General features: G+C 36.1%; 3 protein-coding genes across 3 annotated transcripts; all 3 read right to left on the bottom strand.

The window, feature by feature from the left end:
- Positions 1 to 4: 4 nt before the first annotated feature.
- Positions 5 to 7,600, bottom strand: LOC113358612 (inversin-B-like). The gene is made up of 13 exons (XM_026602214.1): positions 7,363 to 7,600; positions 7,206 to 7,226; positions 6,938 to 7,105; positions 6,311 to 6,451; positions 5,270 to 5,341; positions 5,109 to 5,145; positions 4,881 to 4,967; positions 3,997 to 4,122; positions 3,354 to 3,507; positions 2,273 to 2,374; positions 1,185 to 1,355; positions 1,021 to 1,100; positions 5 to 346 (listed from the first exon to the last, which is right to left on the bottom strand). The coding sequence occupies exons 1-7, from the start codon at positions 7,373 to 7,375 to the stop codon at positions 4,958 to 4,960; spliced, it is 462 nt and encodes a 153-aa protein (XP_026457999.1). The 5' UTR covers positions 7,376 to 7,600; the 3' UTR covers positions 5 to 346; positions 1,021 to 1,100; positions 1,185 to 1,355; positions 2,273 to 2,374; positions 3,354 to 3,507; positions 3,997 to 4,122; positions 4,881 to 4,957.
- LOC113360617 (hsp70-Hsp90 organizing protein 3-like) lies at positions 301 to 4,952 on the bottom strand. The gene is made up of 6 exons (XM_026604108.1): positions 4,881 to 4,952; positions 3,997 to 4,122; positions 3,457 to 3,507; positions 1,185 to 1,355; positions 1,021 to 1,100; positions 301 to 346 (listed from the first exon to the last, which is right to left on the bottom strand). The coding sequence occupies exons 1-6, from the start codon at positions 4,950 to 4,952 to the stop codon at positions 301 to 303; spliced, it is 546 nt and encodes a 181-aa protein (XP_026459893.1).
- Positions 7,601 to 15,992: 8,392 nt separating the features above from the next.
- On the bottom strand, positions 15,993 to 17,756 carry LOC113360616 (zinc finger MYM-type protein 1-like). The gene is made up of 3 exons (XM_026604107.1): positions 17,743 to 17,756; positions 16,631 to 17,332; positions 15,993 to 16,584 (listed from the first exon to the last, which is right to left on the bottom strand). The coding sequence occupies exons 1-3, from the start codon at positions 17,754 to 17,756 to the stop codon at positions 15,993 to 15,995; spliced, it is 1,308 nt and encodes a 435-aa protein (XP_026459892.1).
- Between the last annotated feature and the right edge of the window lie 5,544 nt (positions 17,757 to 23,300).

The following is a 23,300-nucleotide window of genomic DNA, read 5'->3' as shown; positions in this document are numbered from 1 at the left end:
ACTTTAACATAGCAGTGTCTCAAATTGGAAGTAAGATGGTAACTGAAACTCTTATTTACACCTACTAGGGATTAAGAAGTTGAAAGAGTTCCCTTCATCAACAAAATTCCAACTGGAATAGGAAAGTACTAATTACTGTAAAGTTTAGTGGGAATTAAGTGTTTGGTTTGCGCAAATAGCAACAAATGTTGGCAAAACCCCTTTCAGTAGGTGCCTGTACAAAAGTTGGTCACAGAAATGTTTTCTAGTCGAGATCATATATATTGCCAGTCTACTATCACTGCCATCTCCTTCTTCTTCTTATGGTTGTGGGACGATGTACTTCAATCTAGTTTCATTGGCATCCCTGTAAGCACACAGGAAAAGGTAAATAGAAAGTATGGCAGAGCGGAAAACATGAAAATTAGGACAGTTGCTTGTCACTAAACATGAAAATTAGGACAGTTGCTTGTTACTAAACATGACGAATTCTTCAGATTTAATAATCGGCTTCAGATTTAAAAGAGAAATTAATGGGGTAATTAATATCACAATATGGTTGAGACAGAAGATGCATACAGATTTGGCAAAATAGAAATGACACTTCTTCCACCACTTTATGGATCACAAAGGTTGTGAAACCATGTACAACATTGACGACTAACGTTTCATATGGGTCACACGCGATTCAAAGGGGTTTAACCAGTAAACACTCTAGCCACGGAAGTTGTGGGTACAAATTTGAGCCTTTTAAACATGTGATCTCTAGTCTAATGACTCTATTCTATAAATCACGATTCTTGAAAATGCGGTTATTCTAGACAAATTTCTATAGAAGAAGGAATAAGACGTTTCTAGTAGGCAAATTATCCATACTGATATCTAGAACACATAAGGGACCCTTGGACAACAAAACTGGCTGCCACATTTGAATGGGAATCCAAGCACAATAATTATCTGTCTTGATTGTGAACAAACGATACAATTAGTTATTATGACTCATGGAAATAGAATTCTTAATCAAGGCAGATAAAATTAAACCTGAACGCATCTGCAAGCTCTTTGTTTCTAGGATCCAGAGTCAAACCCTTAAAAAAGGCATCTGCTGCTTCGCCATACCTCTGTGATAATAAATGCAATAAATAAATTAAAATGTGTTTTGTCTAGGAAAAAGCAAAATAACAAAGCAGAGGAAGAAGACAGACCTTCAAAACGCTCAGTGCTACGCCTGCCCTGTAGTGTGCCTTTGGCCAATCAGGCTTTAAAGATATGCATTCAGTTGCATCCCTTAATGCTTCGGATCCGTGTTGCATACGTGCATAGCACGCACTCCTATTGGATATTAGAGTTGCATCTGTTGGGGCAACTTCCAATGCCTACATTTTTCATAATCAAAATTTATTTGTTAAAGCAGTCACAACTAACAACACCCAAGAGGAAACCCAAAAACAAAAAAAAAAAGGATATAGAATGAAAACGTAAACTGATAAACAAGTAGTTCAGACAACTTTCAAAACAAAATATGACATAGGTAAAAATTGGCTGTCCGAAAAGATTTCACGAGGTCTCTTGTTCATCTTTTAATATTTTTTGCCTCCATAACCAGAATTGGATTGAGTCAGTTGACGAATGTAAATAAAGTATTCTGCGCCCCTTAATGAGGCCCCTAATTTATAGAGAGTACCCAAGATCATTATATCAATAAGGCTAAACAAACTTCACTTCCAATTCAGTATTGCAAGTGATAAGCCACCAATATGATTGATAATCGTCATAACTACTAGTCAACTTTTTAAAGATCATTAATTATGGTGGCTTTCAGCTGTAAGTCTGCCCCGAGAGCATACACTTGCTCTACTATATAATGGAAATGTGATATGCACCTTAGTTTCTCGTGTGGCTAAGTGAAGGTTATAGCAATTTGCTTGCCCTGTCTGAAAAACTGTGCATCTTATTATCTTTAAAGATGGAACTACAAACGCTCATAGTTGAGTTGGAAGAAAAGAAAAACACCAAATAACTATGTTGAACTGAACCTGCATATTATATGAAACAAGCTGATAACAGACACTACATTCATTTACCAGTTTGCTTATTAATTGTGTGCAATCAAAAATATACATGTAAAGCGCGAAGACAAAATATTCACCTTCAGAAACAACACCAACAGACTATATAAAATAACTCACCAATGACCAAACTGAGCTTACTCTTACATATCACCTCTAAAGTGTCATTCAATTACAGTTATGTTATTGAGGGATCATTTGCTTGCATAGTTAGAGATAAATACCTGTCAGTAACAATATGCCGCCCAAACATACTGCTTATCCTGAAATGCTTTTGCGCGGTTCCTTTTTCCTTGAAGAAATTTCTCGAAACCTTCAGGTTCCTTCTGTTCAAAAATTTGGATTTTCGTATTGTTAAAGAATTCAGAAACAAACTGGACGTACAAGCCATTTAAAATGCAAAATGGCAGTGATGGAAACAAAGAACAGGAGATGTGAAATGATAGTTATACCACTGATAATAACATGACACATGTTATCCTTTGATGTGCGTATTTTACTTTATTATGCCTCTATCCCTTCACTTCCTTCAGTGTTCTTATTTTCATTTTGAACTGCTGATTTTTTCCTAAAAGATTTAAAGCCAAGGAGTGCAGATGAGCACTTAAGCCTTTAATTCTCCCCTAGTTCTTATAAACTCTCCGATCCATACGAATTAAGTTTGTAAAAGATACAATGGCCTAGGATTCTTGATAAAACTTATGCCTACACTTATCTATGTGGCTATCCCATAGCGTGTAGTTTTGAGGGTTTATAATGTTGCGAATGTACCTCTAGTTCCTAACACAAGTGCTTGCTACACAGGTAATAATTGCCAGGCACCTGCAGCGACTGATATCGATGCAAATGACATACTAGGTACAATCTTATGTTGAGCGGAGCCATCTGGACCTACTTAGTACCAGTGATATTAGAATCAGCTATATAGGTTGGTATATCAGTAATATTATGACTTTGCATTGCATTAAGCAGGTCTAGGAAGTGGATAAACTGATTTGGATTGTAGAACTTGTAAATGGAGAAGAAAGAGCCAAATAATGGAAATGGCATATATATATATATACCAGTGGCCGAGAAATTTATTATCCCATAAGGGGGTGTGGTAGGACAATAGACTGGTGGGCAACCAATAAAGGTTGATGTATATGGAGTAAAAAGGCGAGGCCGTGAAGGATAACTGTAGGTGCAAACAGACAGAAGTACTTTGTGTATTTTCCTCAGTAAACAAGGGGTTCCAGCGTTAAGTTATTGCATAACTACAGATAGAAGTCAACTCATCAATTGTGTAAGATATGGATTCTGTACCTTCTTCTTTTTGGCGGCCTCAGAATGCACATGCTCCATAAGTCCATCAATGGTCCAATTCGGACATGTTGGAATGCAAGAAGTCACAGGAAATAAAATCAACAATTTCACGTTTACCCTCTTTGGCAGCATGTTCTACTGCAGCCATCCCTTCCTGTGTTTCAAAATAAAAGAGAAGGTTGATTCCATAAGCTGGATCATAGAAAATCAGTCACACCCAACCAGCTTGCTATTTATATTCTCATTTAGGTTTTCATGCAAGTAGGGCATCTTGGCAAAACCTTTCATCGTAAAGGAAGTGTAGCACACAAAGATCATGATGGTATTATTTTTGACAGAAGTGGATCAAATAACTCCCAGTATGACAAGGTCTAATGCACGAAAAAGTGCATTTTAGTAGTCTCATACACATTATCTTTCACCTGTTCTTGTAAACCAGGGTGTTGGCCTCTTAGAGCATCGAATCCTAGGGAGGTGTGCAACCCCAATTTACACTATCGGATAAAGTGGCTGTAGGGGTTAGCTGAACGCATAATGGGGGGTCGTAATGGGGGCCACAAAGTAATCTATATGGAAATAAAAGTGTAAAGAAGTGTGAACTTGAGAGCAGTGAATTTAGAGGCCAAGTATTAGGTATCCATACAATATCTGTAACATTTGGATCAGCACCAGCCTCTAGTAAGCGCACGATAAATTGTGTCAGCCCATAAGTTACTGCCAACGCCAGAGGGGCAATTCCACGTAATTTGCCATTTGGATCAGCACCAGCCTAGATAGATGCGAAAAGAAAGGTGAAACTTTATAAGTTATCAAGATATGCAGAATAATTACATAAAAGTTTAGGAAGAAATGGATACATCTTCGAGAAGATTCTGAGATAAGAATTACACTAGCATGTGGCCCATTCACATCATTATGTGTTTTTTTTTTCTTTCAGGATTTCAATTTTAGTGAACCAGACAGTTATATTACGCCTATCTAAGTTATGTGCACTTATGACCAGCAAGTTAATATCTTTTGACATCGTAATTCGTAACAAGTTAGAATGATAAATTATCGGCGCTGTATCCATATGAAGCATTTTAATATAACTTGGAGTTGATTAAGCAGGGTATGGGGCACTTAGGGTACTCGACTCTAGGATTGTTTGCAGCACCAACTTGTGTAACGGTCCTCATATGTTGATTTAAAATTACCTTTGGACCTAGAGAACAAGCTATATACCGAGAAAAGAAAATAGCACAAACTAAGAAAAAAAAGTTTGAAATCAAACTCAAATACAACTTTAAAATTTACTACCATTTGGTTTTACTCAGAAATGCCAAACAGATAAATAAGGGATGAGCATTTTCATATAAGAAGAAATTGTAATCTAGATTCACTAAACTATAGATATTGCATAAATTCCTCCAAAAATCAATGTGAGTGGATAAATATATTGTCACTACTCAGCAAAACATTTCTTAAGCAACCCTCTGAGAAGATAATAGAACATTGTGCCACCAGAAGGTTGAGAACTTTTTGTACCTGCAGTAAGAGATCCATGATCTCCGGTGAATTGGTAAGAATAGTCGATGCTAGTGGTGTAACCAAACCCATCAACTTTACATTAGGCTACATACAGGGAGGAACATAGGTTTAGTGTACAATCCCATCAAGTTGGAAAACGAAAAACTTAAACAGCATCAAGCTGGTCAAGAGCAGCAGCATATGATAGGGCTGTGCCAGATTTAGTCGCAACATTAATGTGAATACCTTTTGAAAGTAACAATGTCTGTATCTTTAGGGTTCCCTGCAGATAAAACGGCATATGATCACACCTAATTGCATGTCCAAATGCAAAGAAACAATAAAACAATAAAAAATTATAGAAGAGATAGGCTACATCTTTATCCTAAAAGAGATTCTCAACAGACTCGCATTGAACTGTTTGCCTCTATGTGGCAAAAGGTAAGCCATAAGCCTCAACCTTCCAATGCTCCAGAACACTTCAAACAACATAAAAAAAAAGTCAAACAAAAGAACTTATGGAGGATAAAAAGTTCATGTAAGCCTTAATCAAGCAAGCTCATAGAATGCAGAAGAAAGTCTCACAACAAGGGATTATATACAAGGAAAGCTAAATTCCAACGATTTGGATAAACTAACGCACATCTACCACAAAATGTCAAAAAAAAGAAAAAAATATTATCAAACTGGGATATTTTCACAAAACAATGTTAGGAACTGTCTTGTAAAAGGCAGCACCTAGGCTCGGTCTAGGTAGGATGTAGCACAGTCCTAACACAAGATTTTACTTAAAAAGGCAAAGATAAGAATCGGATTTTTTCCTACCGGCCATAAATCAGTCAAAAGAGGCCATCCACAAAGATGATTTTCTTGGGGTTGACAGTAGGAAAGACAGTTCAAGTATTACATGTTATTATAAAAAAAAAAAACTGAGGAAACTCTAGAAACCATAGCATTAGCTAAGGCAAAGATGCAAGAAAGGACGCCTTGGTCGATGGTTCTGCGGGATACATATAGGTTGCACAAAATAAGAAAGAATGTTATATAAAATAAGGTTAACAACTACTAATAAACCAAATCTAATTAAATTACTAGGAGGATATGGGCAGCAGGGAAAGTTTGGAATGTTAAATTAATAAGCTAGGCATGGATGGGCTTTCCTTGCCCGCCAATCTAATCTTTGCTGAGTGCTGTGCCTATAGTAGATAAGAAACCCCACTAACAGTACATATCAACATTTAATGCCACTGTGTCTGGATAAGTAACCTACCAGCGAGTTTAAAATATAAAGAGCCAAATTGCTTTCACTTACAAAAAAATAAGAGGAAAATAATCAAAATGTAAACAAGTGCTCCCACACACACAGACATATTACATATAAAGAAAACGGGTAGATTTATTAAAAAAAAGTACAAGTTCTGTTTTTAGGTTAAAGATATGGAAGGTACCTCCCAATACAGCATAATGCAAAGGAGTATTAGTTGTACTGTTTGGATCATCTGATCCATCAGGATTGGCACCCTGCTCGAGAAGATACTCTACAGTGTCAAGATGTCCTTTAACAGCTCCATAACATAAGGGAGTTAGACCTGAAAAGCAAAAATAACAATAAGATAAAAATTTATTTCAGCTAAAGAGGTTTCTCTTTATGTTTCACGCGGATAGTTAAGAAAAATACCAAACCTAACTGATCAAACAATTAATACAAGCTCCATTTCAGTCCCCTAGGGCCTAGACTATGTCTGTTCAGGCATAATATGGAAATTTTGCTAGGTCTGTGACATATTTTAGGGTGCCAATCCTGTGGCATAATATTGAAATTTTACTAGTTCTGTGACATTTATTGTTAACCCAAATCAAAAAGTGAACAATAGTTCAAGGTGAGATCGTCAACCCCAAAAAAGTAACAAAATTAACAAACAGAACAACTACAATAAGGACTTAAAAGTGCTTGAATTTGTAAACAATTTCAACAAGAGCCACTACATCTTGTTGACAACCAGGAAACCGAATTTGAAAAAGAATGAAATAAAACTCAAAAGTAAGAAGTAAATCATTAAAAAGAAAGATCTTACCATGATTATCTTTCACATCAACATAGAGATTCAACTCTTCAAGCAAGTTTCTACAAACATCCACTCTTCCTCCAGCAGCAGCATAAGCAAGAGATCCTGTTCCATCTTCATCCACAAGCCGTTGGATCATTAATCCATTACCTCTTTTATCGTAACTTGAAGCAAGCACTGAAAATCACCCAAAAAAAATTACATACAAATATCTGCAAAAACATATTCAAAAATGACCAAAAAAAATCATAAAAAATCAAACTATGTTGGAGCTTACCCCTGAAACGATCTAGGTTTCCTGTGTAAGCAGAATTCAGAAAATCAAAATGCGCTGATCTAGGGCACGCAAAAAGAGCCAAACTCAAAATTTAAATAAATTAAAAAAAAAATGCATGGAGAATTTGAGGATTTTGAAGAAGAAGAAGAATACAGACTTGGAGAATACATGAAGTTGATCTCATCTCTATTTGGGCGGCAATCGACATGTTCTGGTTCTAGTGAAGCTGCAAAATCAGAAAACGGAAATGTAAAAACCAGAAGAAGATTAAATCAGAACTAGACAAACTAGCGGTTTTTCAGAGAAAAAGAACTTTGATTGCTCTCCATTTTTAGGGTTTCCAGGTGTAGAGGGGTTGGTGTGTGTAAGAAGGGGAACTTGGAAGAGTGAAAGAGATTTATAAAGGAAATTATAATATGTTTTTCTTTTTCATTTTCTGTATTTAAGAAAAATATCAGAAAACGAAGACGCGCCAAGAAATGTCAGTGGAACAGTTAGAGAAAAAGTGTTCGTATATGTTGTTGACCCACCAGTAATCGGAGGTAATTAAAACTCAACATGTCACTGGCAGGATGGCTCTATACATGGTTAAAATGTCCGTATTTTGTTTACCCACGTTTTAATGGATTGGAAAGTCCAAATCCAATGGCTACACGAAAATCGAAGATACATTAGAACAACAAAGAGGGGACACGTATAAACTTATAAATGATCCAATTTTTTACAATTCATAGAATGAAAATGAGAAAAAAAATAAAAATATGAGAGTTGATGTTTATTTCTACGGTAGTAGAATGTGAATCAGTAGAATGTGAATTAACATGAATTTTTCAAATTTGCATTTATAGAGATTGAGGTTTTGAATTCTCCAATGCAAATAAGCATCATCTCTCATATTTTTTTAATAATTTTTGTTTATTTCAATGAATTGATTAGATATTGGTCATAGTAAACTATTTCTCCTGCAATAAGTAAAACTCTTGAACGCAAAATAAACCTAAAAGTTTTATGGGTTTGTATTCTCATTACGATTCCACGTCAAGCGAAATGCTTAAGAGTTGTTTTTACATGTCAAGTCTCAAAAATTACAAATCGGTAAAAAGAACACATAAACACCAAGGGTACAATTGGATGTTATAGTCACCTGTAAAGTTAATGGAAATGTCTGGATGTTATCTGTAACCTATGGGTGCCCCTATTGATTAAGAAAACACACTAGTTGGGAGTATTTCAAAAAATTGGCTAGTAATGTTGAAGTACCTTGGCTTGTACTATGAGACTTAAATTTTACTCTTATTGCTGAAAAAAAAAGGGGAGGAGTAGTGGTGGACCAAACTGAGAGTCTCTTTTTCAATAATCTAATAAATGAAGCTGATCTTATGGACCTAGGTTTTGTGGGTTACTCTTTTACCTGGTCTAACAAAAGGGAAAACAGGCTTTTGTGGAAGCCAAACTAGACAGAGCCCTAGCTAACCCTGGATGGTTAAATCTCTACCCAAGAGCGCTAGTGTACCACCTAACGCCGTTAGGATCGGACCATAGCCCCATTCTGATTAGAACTTCTCCCTGCTGGAAAGATGGAGCGAAACCATTCAAATTTTTTGGCATCTATATGGAAGAACTATCATGTTTTCAAGTTATAGAGGAAGCTTGGGACATAAACCCAGGAGGCTCAACAGCTTTTCAAGTCATGTCTAAACTCAAAAATGTGAAACAAAAAATAAAAATTTGGAACAGAGAATGTTTTGGAAACATCCAACAAAACATCAAAAAGCTCAACCAAAATCTTACCCATGCAAAAAACAACCTCAATCTCCAAGACACACAAGACCTGGAAAAGTGGTACAACTATGAAGAAAGCTTTTGGAAAACCAAAGCCACTGACAATAACCTACATCTAGGAGACCAAAATACTGGGTATTTCCATTCAACGGCTACCTTTCGGGCTAGAAAACTTAGAATTGATACAATCAACAACAATGATGAAACTTGGTGCAATGATAGACAGGGCTTAGAGGATACTTTCCACAAAAATTTTGCCTCCATGGCTTCAACCTCTAATACAATCATTAGTGAGCAAATTATCCAACTAATCCCAAAATCCCTAAATGATGTAGACAATGCTAAACTGATGGCTCCCCACTCAGAAATTGAAATTAAACTCATTGTTTTTTATATGCACCCAAATAAATCCCCCGTCCTGGACGGATTCCCGGCTATTTTCTTCCAGAAGAACTGGTTCCTGCTGAAAGATGAAGTTGTCAAAATGGTTCAGGATTTTTTCACCACAAAACACATCCTCAAGGAATTCAACTCCACTTTTATCACCCTCATCCCCTAGATAGAATCTCCTACAACCCCTAAGGACTTTCGACCAATTTCTCTTTGCAACACTATCTACAAAATTATCTCAAAACTTCTGGCAGGAAGGATCAAGCCTTTCTTTGATAAGCTTATCTCCCCATACCAATCGGCTTTTGTCCCGGGTCGACAAATCTCGGACAACATCATCATAGCCCATGAAATAATACATACAATGAGAGCAGAGAGGAAAAAAAAGGATACATGGGCCTTAAAATAGACATGTCAAAAGCTTTCGATAGGGTTGAATGGATCTTCCTAATCAGAATTACGGAGCAAATGGGCTTCTGCAAAAACTGGATCGACCTCATCTTTCAATGTATAGGTACCGCCACCAGTGCGGTTCTTGTTAATGGGTCCCCCACAGGTTTCTTTAAACCTACTCGTGGGCTTAGACAAGGATACCCATTCTCTCCCTACCTTTTCATTATTTGTATGGAAGCCCTTTCAAGGGTGTTGCAAGAAGAGGAAAACCAAAAACTAATTAGTGGAGTAAAATTCGGCTCGTCTGATCCCGCCATCTCCCACCTTCTTTTCGCGGATGATTGTCTCACTTTCGCTAAAATATGGAAGAAAGAGTGCAAAAACCTTGTCCATATCCTAGATGTTTTTAGCATGGGGTCTGGCCAACAAATCAACTACGATAAATCCGGTGCTTTCTTCAGTAACTCTGTCTCCAATGGAGAAATTAGAAAAATCCTAGATATCCTCAAAGTAAGAAGAATAAAACTGGATGACAAGTATTTAGGGGTTCCGCTCTTTACCCATCAATCCAAGATTAAATGCTTCATACGAATCCTAGAAAAATTAAAGGCTCGTCTCAAATGATGGAATAGCAAACTCCTATCCCCTGCGGGCAGGAGAGTTTGTATCAAGCATGTGGTTGATACCATAGCGACATACCACATGTCTTGTTTTGTAATACCAAAAGAGATAACCAAGAAAATGGATACCTTAAACAGAACTTTCTGGTGGGGCCACTCATCAGATAACAATAGGGGTTGGTTCCCCAAAGCTTGGGACTCTATTTGCACCCCCATTGAAAACGGGGATTAGGTCTCAAACAATCCGAACAATTCAACTTAGCCATGATCACCAAAACTTCCTGGAGGATGATACACAACCCAGATTCCCTTACCACAAAAGTGCTCAAAGCAAAATATTTTAGGAACGGTACCCCTCTACAGCTTACCAAACGGAAACAAAATAGCTCTTGGTTTTGGAAAGGCTTATGGAAGGGAATTCAACTCATTAAAGAAGAAGCTGTCTGGAAAATTGGAGATGGAAAGAATATTCACCTTTGGATGATAATTGGATCCCCCTCACCCACCCCAATATCATTTCCAGAAATGAAATCAAACCAACTATAACAAACACCCTGACCAAGGTGAGTGATATCCTGTTCATAGATACCAAAAATTGGAATGAAAATTTCCTAAATCAAGTCCTGCCCAAAAATGTTATGCAGAACATTCTTGAAATTGATCTGAGACAACATACTACCACCAAAGACACCATATTCTGGCCGCACTCTAGTAAAGGGACACTGATGGTAAAATCAGTGTATGCGCATCTGATAAGAGACAAAGCCATTCAAAACGGCTATCCACCTGTCCCTCCACCAAACCCAATATGGAAGAGAATTTGGTCTCTTGATGTCCTTCGTCGTATCCGTGTTTTTGTCTGGAAATGCTATAGTGGCATTCTCCCAGTCAGCAGTAAAATAGGAAGATGGGTCACCACGATAGACAAAACCTGTACAATGTGTGGCTTCCCTTCTGAAAATGATGCACATACCCTTTTTAGATGCCCGTTCAGTCGCGCTGTCTGTTTTGGAATACATTGTAGAGTAGATACAAATACTGCAAACGTTCAAGAATGGATTGAATCTTGGATTACAAACACTCAACCCAGTCTGTTCTCAGGAGTTCAATGGAATCAGTTGTATGCTCTTACAGTCTGGTATATCTGGAAAGCTAGGTGCTTAAAATGCTTCCAACAACAACAACAAACACCTGCGGTTACTATTCACCAGATAGAAAACCATTTTCAGTTATGGAAAACCAACCCCAGTGAGCTATCTTTCAACAGAACCCCAACCTTGGCCCAGCTAGATCAAATTCAAATCATGATACAAGTTCCAAAATTAATAATGAAGTGTTTCAGTAGCTGGCATGTCCACCCTCACACGGCTATTGTGATTAATGTTTTGACAGATGAACGCGGAACAACCAAAGGAAGATGGGCATGCCTCTGCGCAGTGAACTCACTACAACAAAACGCGGCTGTGGAAGTTATTGAAGCAATGAAGTGGCATCAACACAACAATCTCAGGATATGCAACATTGAAATGGATGACAGCAAGCCGATGAAGATCTTGAAGACAAAATGGAGTCTGCCTCAACAAACTACTCACGTTGCCCTATTTTAAAAAAATGTTGAACTCTTTTCTTATTTTCGCAAATTAAACTGTAATTCCCTAAGGCAAGATTGGAAGACCACAATCCAATCCATGGCCAATGATTATGCCCCATCCTCTGGAGATGGTGGTGCCTATTTCTCTATGTTTGATTGTAATATGTATGTCCCAAACAACGCTTCTCAGTCCTTACTGGGGAGCTAGTCTCCGCTTTTCTATGTCCAGTTTCAAAAAAAAAAAAAAAAAAACACCAAGGGTAATAAACTTGTTTCCGGGGTATCTGAGAATTTATTGGTTAAAAAGTTCTAATTAGGGTAAATTTTCTTTATTTTATGGCTGGTATATTTGCATCTCTTATATTTTTCTAGGTTGATACCTTATTTGCCAAGAGAAAAAAATATAAACACCTGATATATTGTATGATCCTGCAGGGCACTCCTGCAAACATCACAAATTAAACCAAATGTGAACGTAAAGCTCACATATTACCTAACATTTAATAGAGATCTTTGAAAAGAGATACTGAAAATAAACTTCGTATATGTGTTAAAAATATTCCAAACATAACACCAACTACTTATAGGACAAAAAGATAATATAACATAACTATCATCATAAATAACATTAATAGAAAATGGAACAATGCAATTTAACCAACGTAACCATGTAACTATGTAATGATTTGAACCATCTATATATCATCATCTACCAACTTACATGAGATTGTCAAACCTTGAAAAAATTCCCCTTCCAATGGAACACCCCTCTTATTTATTTTTCATTTTTTTCTCATCTCCACTTTTGTCATTTTCTTTTCTTTCCTTATTAAGAGTTGAATGTAGTAATGGAGGTACAATCAATACAATTAAGTTTAGTCTCCAAATTCTTCCCCAATTATCATTTTAACACGATTTTTCTTAAAATTTAACAATTCGGGATGAATTTCTTAATTTTGAAGAAGTATCAAAAATATACTAACCAATTTCCAAACAAATTGGACCAAATAAGAGTATATCCTATAAAATGAATTATGATTAAGGAGGGTTCACTACAGAAAATAAAGTGCACTAATAGTGCATTCTAGCTAGAAAATGAAATGTCACGAAAAAGAGTTCGTTTCCAAAAGATAAACTACAGCTGAGAAGAGTTCTTTTCCCAACAAAAAAAAATAGTGCTGAAAGCACTGGAATAAAGTGTTGAGGCAGTGATTTGTCTGCCGTCAAAATACCTAGATGAGAGTTAAGGCAATATACCATTAACACTAGGATGATTAAAATTTGGGCGTTGATATAATAACAGGTTCAAGGAATTCAGCCGTAGAAGTTCCGCGACTTGAAGCAAGTTCAATATTGCCGAGTCTAAATATTGACATATGGACGAGTCTAGGGAATTCTGTCGTGGAATTATTGCATCTTAGAAAAGGTTCAATGTTGCTCTATACTAGTGGACATCCATCAAGGAGCGTTGAACAAGGTCAAGGAAGCAGGTGGCACAAGAGTATGTTCTTAATATTTCGTACAACCAGGGGACATCTGGGAGGGTCGTATCGAGCATCAATGTCATTTTGAGTAAAAAGTCGCCCTATATTAGTGGGCAATCCATTGATCAAGAGCTTTGAGATTTATTATGTAAAATTATAAAATATGTGGGAGTATTGCAGCATGCACCAGCATCATTCTGATAATTTTATACATACATAGATACTGAGATATACAGTATTTGTATTGCATATACATAGTATATTCAGAGTTCGGACGGGGAAAGCTCTATTACTTATATAGATGCATATGCTTTATAGAGAGGTTATGGTATTGCCTTAGAATACTTATAGTTATTAGTTAAGTTCTTAGACTGAATCTTTTATAGATTTAGGACCATATATAGACTATATATATTTTCGATATAGAGGTGTAGGTAGGCTTACATGTATCGTTGTAGTCATGGGCACCGGAAAATTGGATGAAATAAGCAAATTTTGTGTGTTTACACAAAATTGAATAAAATAAGAAAATTTTATGTGTTAACACACAATCGTTGAATTTTGTTATCCTTGTGTCTATTATGGAAACCACCGAGTCTTGTTAACATAGCTGCGATGTTCCTGATCAGGTACCCTTGTGCATAACTTAATTAGACACTTCAGTGAATCCATGTTATTCAGCTGAGAATGAACATGGATGTCAGGTCAATATCAGGAGTTCAACTGAGGAACATAGCATTAAACAAATACTTATCCGGCTCTATACTAGTGAGCAATTCACTTAGGAGCTTGGGATTTTATTATAAAATTATAGAATATCTTGGAGTATTGTAACATGCACCAACATTGTTTTGATAATTATATATATACATATATATGTACATTTTCTGAGTTCAACCAGGCGAAGCACATAGATATAGACATATACATACAGAAAGAGAGGCATATGCACTCATTAGGTTTTAATGGATTCAACTGAGAATGAATTAGGCTTTGTATCTGAATCCATCGGTAGTTTAAATCCTTTTTCGCTGTAACAAAATTTTGAGTTCGGTTAATTGATGGGTTGTGTATGGAACTTGAATTTTTTTCCTAGTACAGGTGGTATGAAAATTATTGACGCTCTTGAGATTGAATTGGCAATGGATGAAGTCATTAGTTGATTCAAATGAAAAAAAAAAGGTCTTGATGGTTGTGATTATGGTGATGTGGGTTTTGAAATGAGAAATTGGTGACCCATGTTGTGGAGATGAAGATTGAACTGAGGCTTGAAGTTATTTATGCTGATGATGTTGTCAAGAGAAAGGGACCGAACGAGTGCAGTCGACAGTTCTGGGTATTGTAGTTACAAGCGGGGATAGAAATAGTGGTGATGGTTCTGGAGAATGATATGATTTGAAGGGTTTCTGCTAGTTGTTGTTGCTGGTAGAAGAAAGTAATTAGCTGATGGAGGTTATCATGTCGAGAAGTTAGAAGATGCAGTTGCAGATGGATAGTTGACTTATGTAATGGATTTGTGAATGTTTGCATTAAAAGGAAATGGGTTGTTGTTGTTCAGGTTAGAAGTGAAGAAAGAGATGTTGGTTTGAATCTGTAGTTGCTAGTTACAGTTGAAGGAAGGTGTTGTGAGCTTAAATGCGGGTTATGAAGAACAAAATGTTGTTTGATAGGTCAAGACTGCAAGTGAGTGTGATATTGGTGTATGGAGTTCACTGAATCTGAGAAGATTAGATGCAGAGAAGCTACAACAAGGCTCGGGGAATGTTTAACTAGATGTACCCTTAGGGTTCAGTGGCGGATCCAGAACTTTTTGTTGGTAGAGGAACTTTATAAAAAAATCACTATTTTATTTTTCTTTTATTAATAATCTCTTTATTAAATTAACATATTTGGTAACTGTCCGCGGCGATTTTTAATTCTATGGAACCGTCGTATGATAACCTTGTTATCAATAGCATCAAAAACATCTTTTTCAATATAACAAAGCAAATTATCATTCATACACTCATCTGCCATTCGATTGCGTAGCCGAGTCTTCACAATTTTCATACCGGAAAATACTCTTTCTACTGTAGTTGTAGCAACTGGTAAGAGCAACGCTAACGTCAAAAGCAAATAAACCAATGAGTACACTTGATCTTTTTTTTTCTTAACCATTCTTTTAGCAAGATCATCAATACTTTTCAAGCCCAAAAACTCACCATTTGATCTCATGTCCATTATATAGGTTTCAAGTTGATCTTCAATAATCCCCAGTTCAACAACAGAGAAGTCACTTGGATATAATTGAGCAAGGCGGACAAGCTTTTGCTTATCGAAAGCAGAAAACGATTCGATAGGGATCAAGTATGCCACACAAAGAAGTAACTCGGTAGACGATTCTGAAAAACGATAATTTATCTCCAGGAGTTGCATGTTTATTACTTCATAAAATAACTCGACATGATAATGATACAAATTAGTGATATGTGGAGCTAAGAGTTACGATTTTCCCGGAAAACAGAACATGTCTTCCATGTTAAGAACTTCAATTTCGTGTTTCTCGCAAAAAAAAAGAAACTTGTAGCAATAAAGATTCACATCCATCTTCTGCAATCGTTGCTTGCATATGGTAACCAGTTTCATGGCATTCATTCACAATATCTTGATCTTTTCTGTGCAGAGCTTGCGACAAATCTGCCATGATACCCATTATATTTTTCATCAAGTGTAAGATAAAAACAAAATTGTATGTGTGAATTGAATCTCGGAGAACTCTTGCTTCAAATTTTTTGTCTGAATCATGTGCCAATGTATCCAGGACGTCAACTACAACCACAAACATATTAGTCATACTGATTAGAGTATTCTGGTGGGAACTCCAACGAGTATCACCAGCTCGTTTAAGGTTGGTTTCTTGAATTAAACCTTGGCCTGTAGAGATTTCACCTCTATCAATTGCCTCATAAACTAAAATGACTTGTTTTTCCCGAATCATATCTGGACGTTTCGCTGACCCTCCAACAACAGTCACTATATTAGTGACTAGTAGAAATAAGTCTTCAACATAAGTATGTTTCTTTGCCACGGCCACAACTGCTAGCTGAAATTGATGAGCAAAAGAATGAACAGAGTATGCACTAATATTTTCATTCAAGATAAATGTTTTCAAACCATTATACTCACCTTGCATATTGCTTTCCCCGTCGTAACCTTGACCTCGCACCTTGGAAATGCTTAATCCATGTCTCGAAAAAATTCATCGATTGCAACTTTAGTGAAAGAGCTGTTGTATATGATACATGCTTGATACCCACAAAATGCTCAATTACACAACCATCTTTTACGTAACGCAATACGATGGCCATTTTCTCTTTCGAAGATATGTCGCATGATTCATCTACGAGAAGGGAAAATAATCCATCACCAATTTCTTTTATGATTGAGGAAATAATTTCAAAAGAAAATGCATTTGATATATCCTTTTCAATGTCTGGCGCTATCATTTTCTCATTCCCAAGAGCATTATACAATATCACCGCTTTCATTTCCTCATTGATGTCCCCTAACCATTTCAAAAGTTCGATAAAATTTCCTCGATTTTTAGATTCCTCAGATTCATCATGTCCATGAAACGAAAGCCCTTGTAGTAAATGAAATCTAGCATAGTTAATAGATGCCTCTAACCGCTTTTGGTACTGATTCCTTGTCTGATCTTTGTGTTTATGAAAAATTGTTGTAATGGGTTGATTTAGATCTAAGAGATCTTCACAACTCTTTCTATCTTTGTTATGGGGACTATTAATTCCACCGGCATGATCATGTAATGCTTTTTTATTCTTCCAATATCTAAAGCCTTCGCCAACAAAAGGATTCTCATTTTTTGGCCTGAATAAGTAGCAACATAAACAAAAAGCTGCGTCTTTTTCGATACTATACTCCAACCAATTGGGATGTTCATCACACCATGATGACTTAAACTTTCTTAACTATGTCTTAATAAAATGTTGAGGGAAATTATTACCTCGAGGCTGGCACGGACCTCGTAGTAGAAAAGCTATTCGAATCTCATCATGGTCATTAGTAAAATCGTTGCTTCAAATTTACTAATCGAAAATTCAAACATACAAATATATGATGTTTTCACTTACAACATCAAATGTATTAGGAATAGGAATGGGAGATTGTGAGGAAATTCTTTATCTCTTGATATGTTTTCATTTCCTGATGTCTCACTTGTTGTCGTTAGATTGCTTGGTACTGACGGCGTCTCACTTATTTTAATTCTTTTGAAATACCTTTCGATTGTCATCTGTTGATAAATTGATTGCTTGGTGTCGAATAGAGTAAAAGCCTAAAATACATAAACTTGCAAACCATAACCTAGGAAATTCTTAGTTTTTACCTATTTTATAGCTAAAAATATCATATATGCGTTGATTACGAATATCTTGTTAGCTAGAAAATATTCTCTATCTATTTTGTTACCTATTTTCCTTGAAGAAAATCTAAATGAATTTATTAGAATAAGAAAAAAAATCTAAAAAATATCCGACAAAACATAAATAGGTAAAGATTTTTTAGGTAAATCTTGAATGGGAACGTTCCTAAGTGTGCCTTCACATGGATATGCCCCTGTTAGGGTTGAATGATTGTGATTGCACATTATAAAGAAGCAAGAAGCACCATGATGGTGCAACCTGAGACTGTGTAGCGTCATCATGGTGCAACATAAGGTTTGGCATTTCAAAATGGTTTGGGACCTGACCAACTCAGATTACTTAGACCTAGTCAGACAAGCTGACTCAGTACTGACTCACCTCTTTCCTACTTTGACTTTGACTCCTTGACTAAAGTAACGTTAACTCTGATGTTAACTGGTAGTTCGAACCGGTGACTGGCAGTGCACTTTTCCGATCACCTAAGGTGTTTTTCCGTTCACTTTGCCGGCGACTTCCATCTAACTCCGTCGACCATATTTTTCAGTGAGTTTTTTTTCCACACATGAGCTTGGTGGACCACTTGGAGATGGACTTTGATAAGACTTAACCTAATTTTTGAAGTTGGAGAAGGAAAATGGCTATGAAAAGGAAACCTTTGTTCACATAAAAGGGGGTCTATTTTAATATCTTATGTTACTTTTTTTCTAGAGTTTATAATATGTCTTTTTTTTTTTTTTTTCTGGTTATGAACTCCATTGACATGAATATCTAGATTTTTATAATTGGTTAAAATTAATCGGATTTTACAAAATATGGTTTTTGTTTTGATACATTAGTTTTTTCTCAATTTTATCGTTCATGATTCTCTGGAAATATAGTTGTATGATGGGAAAATTGGGAATATGTCCCGGGTTCACTAATTGAGTTGGGGATCTGTCCCATAACAGTAAAAATTAGTGAATCTGTCTCATCCGTCCAAATATGCTATTAAATAGTCAAGGTGGCACGCATATGGTTTCGTACGTGTGAACAAAAGACTGCTGGTGCTAAGCCTTTCACCTTTCATTGGCCTAAATTTGCATCTTCTTCTTTCGTCATCTCCATCTCTCTTTTTTCTCTTGTAAAAACCAGTAAGTGGATTATTTATTGCTTGGTCGCTCCTCTTTTGTTCTACAGTCGAAGCTAAAGCCATAATTGAAGGTGGATGTATACTACGATATAATCGAGATTAAAATTAATAACTAAACCTTGTTGTACTGGAAATGTCTGCAACTACATTCTTGCTAAGCCATAAGTGATAAATAAATGATGAGGAGAACTGATATATGTACTCGTAATTTTACCAGGTAACGATATCTCGTTTTGATCAGTCAATGGCCGACATTGACTACTTAACGGACCTTCTGGACGGATGGGATAGATTCAATAATTTTTACAGTTGTGGGATGGATCCCCAACTCAATTAGTGAATCCGGAACATATTCCCAATTTTCCCTTTTATGATTGACGTATTACAACATGATTTGATTGTTTGTCTAGTGATCAAGTTGTAAATTATTTAAACTCACACTCATATCTACAACTGGATTAAGATTTATCATACGCAAAAGTGACAAATTCATGATTGCAAGTAACATAATTGTAGTTATTGATTGTAGTGATATATCCCAGTAATCACAAGTGAATCGCGACCAGTGTTGAATTGGTTGCACAATGTGTTTCAATTGCATTGGTTAGCCTATTTCATGAATCTTAATGCTCCATGAGAATTGAACTTGATTAGTGCGCTTCCCATGTTAGGTTATTCTTTTATACTTGCATCTTTTTACATGTAAATATGATGATTTTAGGAAATTTGCGGGATATTCTTGCGATCGAGGTATTCTAGGGCTTTTGATAAAAGGATATTAAATATCAAAAAATAAAACGAAATCCCTGACCAATATTTTTACTTGTTTGATCTGCTTGTTTATTTTCTTGTTACTTTTTAGTTTAGTTTAGATATAATTAGAAAACCGTCCTTTTTATATAAGAAACATGGTAACAACCAAGACCTCTCTGTGGGAACAATTCTTTCTTACCCTTACTTCATAATAAATTTTATATAGTGAGAAAGTATAAATAATTTTGACGTGCAGACGACACACATCACTTATGTTAAATATCGGCTCGTTCTTATCCAATATCCATCTTATAAGGAAAGTAATAAGTTAGTATTTGCATGGCATTATCTAAACATCTTTTTTTTTGATGGAAAGGCAAATTGTATTAATCAAATAACAGAGTACAAGAGATTTATAATCTCATTTTTGACAAAAATATTGGAAATAACACTAGATTTTAAGACTCTTTGCTGAATATTGGAAGACTTGTGCCTAAGATGCTTTATCCGAGCTTCTTTAGCAATGTAATCCGCTGCATAATTATATTTCCTGTTTATATACTTTACCGGGGCCTGTGGAAGATTTTCCAGTATTGAGATAGTATTCTGAATGGTATTATCCGCGTTCCAAGGAGAATCTTTGCAAGTCTTGTTGATCGTTTCCGCAGTGTTTTGAAGTCTGTTGCTATCGAGACACTAGATAGTATATTTTCACTTAACCATGAGGCTGCTTTTAACAAGGCTTTTGATTCTGCATGAAAAGCTGAGGAGGCCCACTCCGATCCCGCTGCAATATGCACAAAAGATTCTTTGTCCACTGAATAAAGTAGAAAGTATATCCCATTGTTGAATCTTCTTTTTTAAAAGCCGCATCAATAAAGATTATTCAGTCCGACTTTAAGTCGATCCATTTTTCCTTAGGGATATTTCTTTCTTTGTAGTATTCGCAACATGTAAGCAAACCACTGTATTAGTCATTAAAAATTCTGGCTACTTGATTATACTACTAATAAATTAGAAACATGGGGTGATCATGTGGTTTTTGATTTTTTATTTTATCTCTCCAAAAATCTCAAACACACCACCACCAAAATTTCTTCAAGCTTGACTCGAAATTTATTCTTTCCAATAAATCTACCAGAATCATACAACATAGTCTCAAATAAATAAAATGGTAAAGCTTGTGAGTAAATATAATTGTTAGAGCATTGCTCGGTTGAACCCACCAAGCGTTGGTATGTCAAGTTTGGTTGTCATATTTTAGTGAATCAAAACTCATGTAAAGAGTCGCTTGATTATGTACTAGAGTTAAACTTCGTATAGGTTAGCTTTTGAAAGCATTAGGACATGAGACATTACAAGTATTGTGAAGTCTTGAAGATGTGAAGAAGCAAGGATCTACAATAACAACAATCATCCTTCCACTTGAGGTTCGTGATATTTGACTTGAAATGTTTCATTCCCAAACGTATCTTTCAAGTCTTGCATATTGAAAACATAACTGCGAAGCATATATGAACTCTAGATAGACATAGTATTAAGGAATACAATACGAGGTTTATTGCTTAACCATTAAACTTTGTAGATAAGATATCGCCATAATCATTTGAATTGTGATTATGTATGGGTATGAGGTGAGGATTTCATCCTAAGGAACAATGTTTACATGTGTTCTAAGGAAGTAAGTTCATAAACTTGTTTGTGAACCGAAAAGGAAATTGCCATGAGTTATTGGTTTTGTTATTCATTGCATATCTTATGAACAACCAATATGTGTGATAGAGTATAACCGCTCACAACTTGTTGTGTTCTTGGTAGAACTATTCACAAAGTCCTGACTTTTATATTGATATAACTTTTATTAGTAAAACCAATCTTAAGTAATCACCTGTGGTATGATCTGATTATGTCTGCCTTGGGGAAAGGGAACCGATCATAGTAAGGGAAAGTGAACCGATCCTTGTAAGGGAAAGGTGTTAGAGCACTGCTCGGTCGAACTCGCATGCGTTTCTATCTCAAGCATGTTTGTCAATGTTAGTGATCAAAACTATAAGTCTTGATTTATAGTCTATTATAGCTAAGTCTCGGACTAGGACAGTAAGTGTAGTTGAGCTCAAGGACTTCATGGAGATTCATCATACAAGTGGAAGAACTACTCAAGGAACCGGTGGAACTTCTCGATAAAAAGGTATGTGAAGACTTGAACTTATCTGTCACTCAAAATTCTATCCATTCTATCTCTTACTTATTGAGAAAAAAGTCGTATGCTATATATATAGACTTAGATTATACACATTTGGTATTTCGAGCCGAGTACACCTCGTCTATCTATATCTCGAAATATGTGTTGGTAAGCGTTTCACTTTGACCATGTTTTTCTTTACCTAGTGACGCAAGTCATGATATGTTTCAGTCATCTTGAAAATTTCTTTGACGAGAAATAGTGTAACAACTGTATAACGTTATCTAAGAATGTTCAATGATTGGAATGAGAGTTTAGATTACATAACCAATGTTGGACATAAGTATGTTGTGGAAACACATATGTGCATAAGTTCTATACTGGAAGAATGGCTAGTACCCAAGTCCGATAACTCAGTCCGCGAACTGCCGAAGTTCTCAAACCCGAGAATTTCTGCTGAGTTAACAAATTGCTTGCATGAGCCAAGTCCGTGAACCGGCGACCTCAAACCCGAGAATTTCTGCTGGAGTTTGTAAACTCTTTCCAGTACCTTAAGTCCGCGAACCTAGTCTGCGAACTTGATAAAGGTTATATATCTGAAGATGATTTCTGAACTTAAACTTATAAAGACTAAGGAATGATTTTGCAAACCTTGGCTCTAAAGTTCATGAAACGATTCATGTGAATCAAATAATCTTTTCTTCAATTGTGTCTTGTGTAGTACATGATATTTCCTTGCAATTGAACAACTCTCTAACTAGTTCATATGAGTCATTTGACCTAGTTATGGTGAAGAAGAAAATGGTTGGTATGAAATGCCCAAATGGCTAACCTTTTGGTTGACTGTTGTTGAACCAACAATGCAACAAGTTTGGGTACGGTTAACAAACCTAGAAGCGTGCACTTCAATTGTGTATAACAAGATAAGATTTCGATCTAACAGTTGAGATATACTAGCTTGAATCTAAATCAGGTTTTCATCTAACAGTGGATAGTGTTTGCTTTGTGAGCAATGCGAAACCCTGCTTTGAAAGACTATATAAAGGAGACATCTAGCCTTGTGCAAAACTAATCCACACACCTTACGTGTGATACTAGTTTGCGTGCTAGAGTCGGTTCTCCTTTAACCTTTGGTTTTCTTCTTCTAAAACCAGGTTAACGACTTAAAGACTTCATTAGGATTGTGAAGCCAGACCGATACTACTTTTATCGTAGTTGTGTGATATGATCTTGCATCTTCTATCGTACGAGTACAATTAGATTGATTGGCTTGAGATTAACCTCTCCGATAGGCAAGATATAAAAAGTAATCACAAACATCTTCGTCTCATTGTTTGTGATTCCGCAACA

The sequence above is a fragment of the Papaver somniferum genome, chromosome 3 (genome assembly GCF_003573695.1).
Source record: "Papaver somniferum cultivar HN1 chromosome 3, ASM357369v1, whole genome shotgun sequence".
NCBI lineage: Eukaryota > Viridiplantae > Streptophyta > Magnoliopsida > Ranunculales > Papaveraceae > Papaver > Papaver somniferum.
This window is presented reverse-complemented; position numbering and strand designations above follow the sequence as displayed.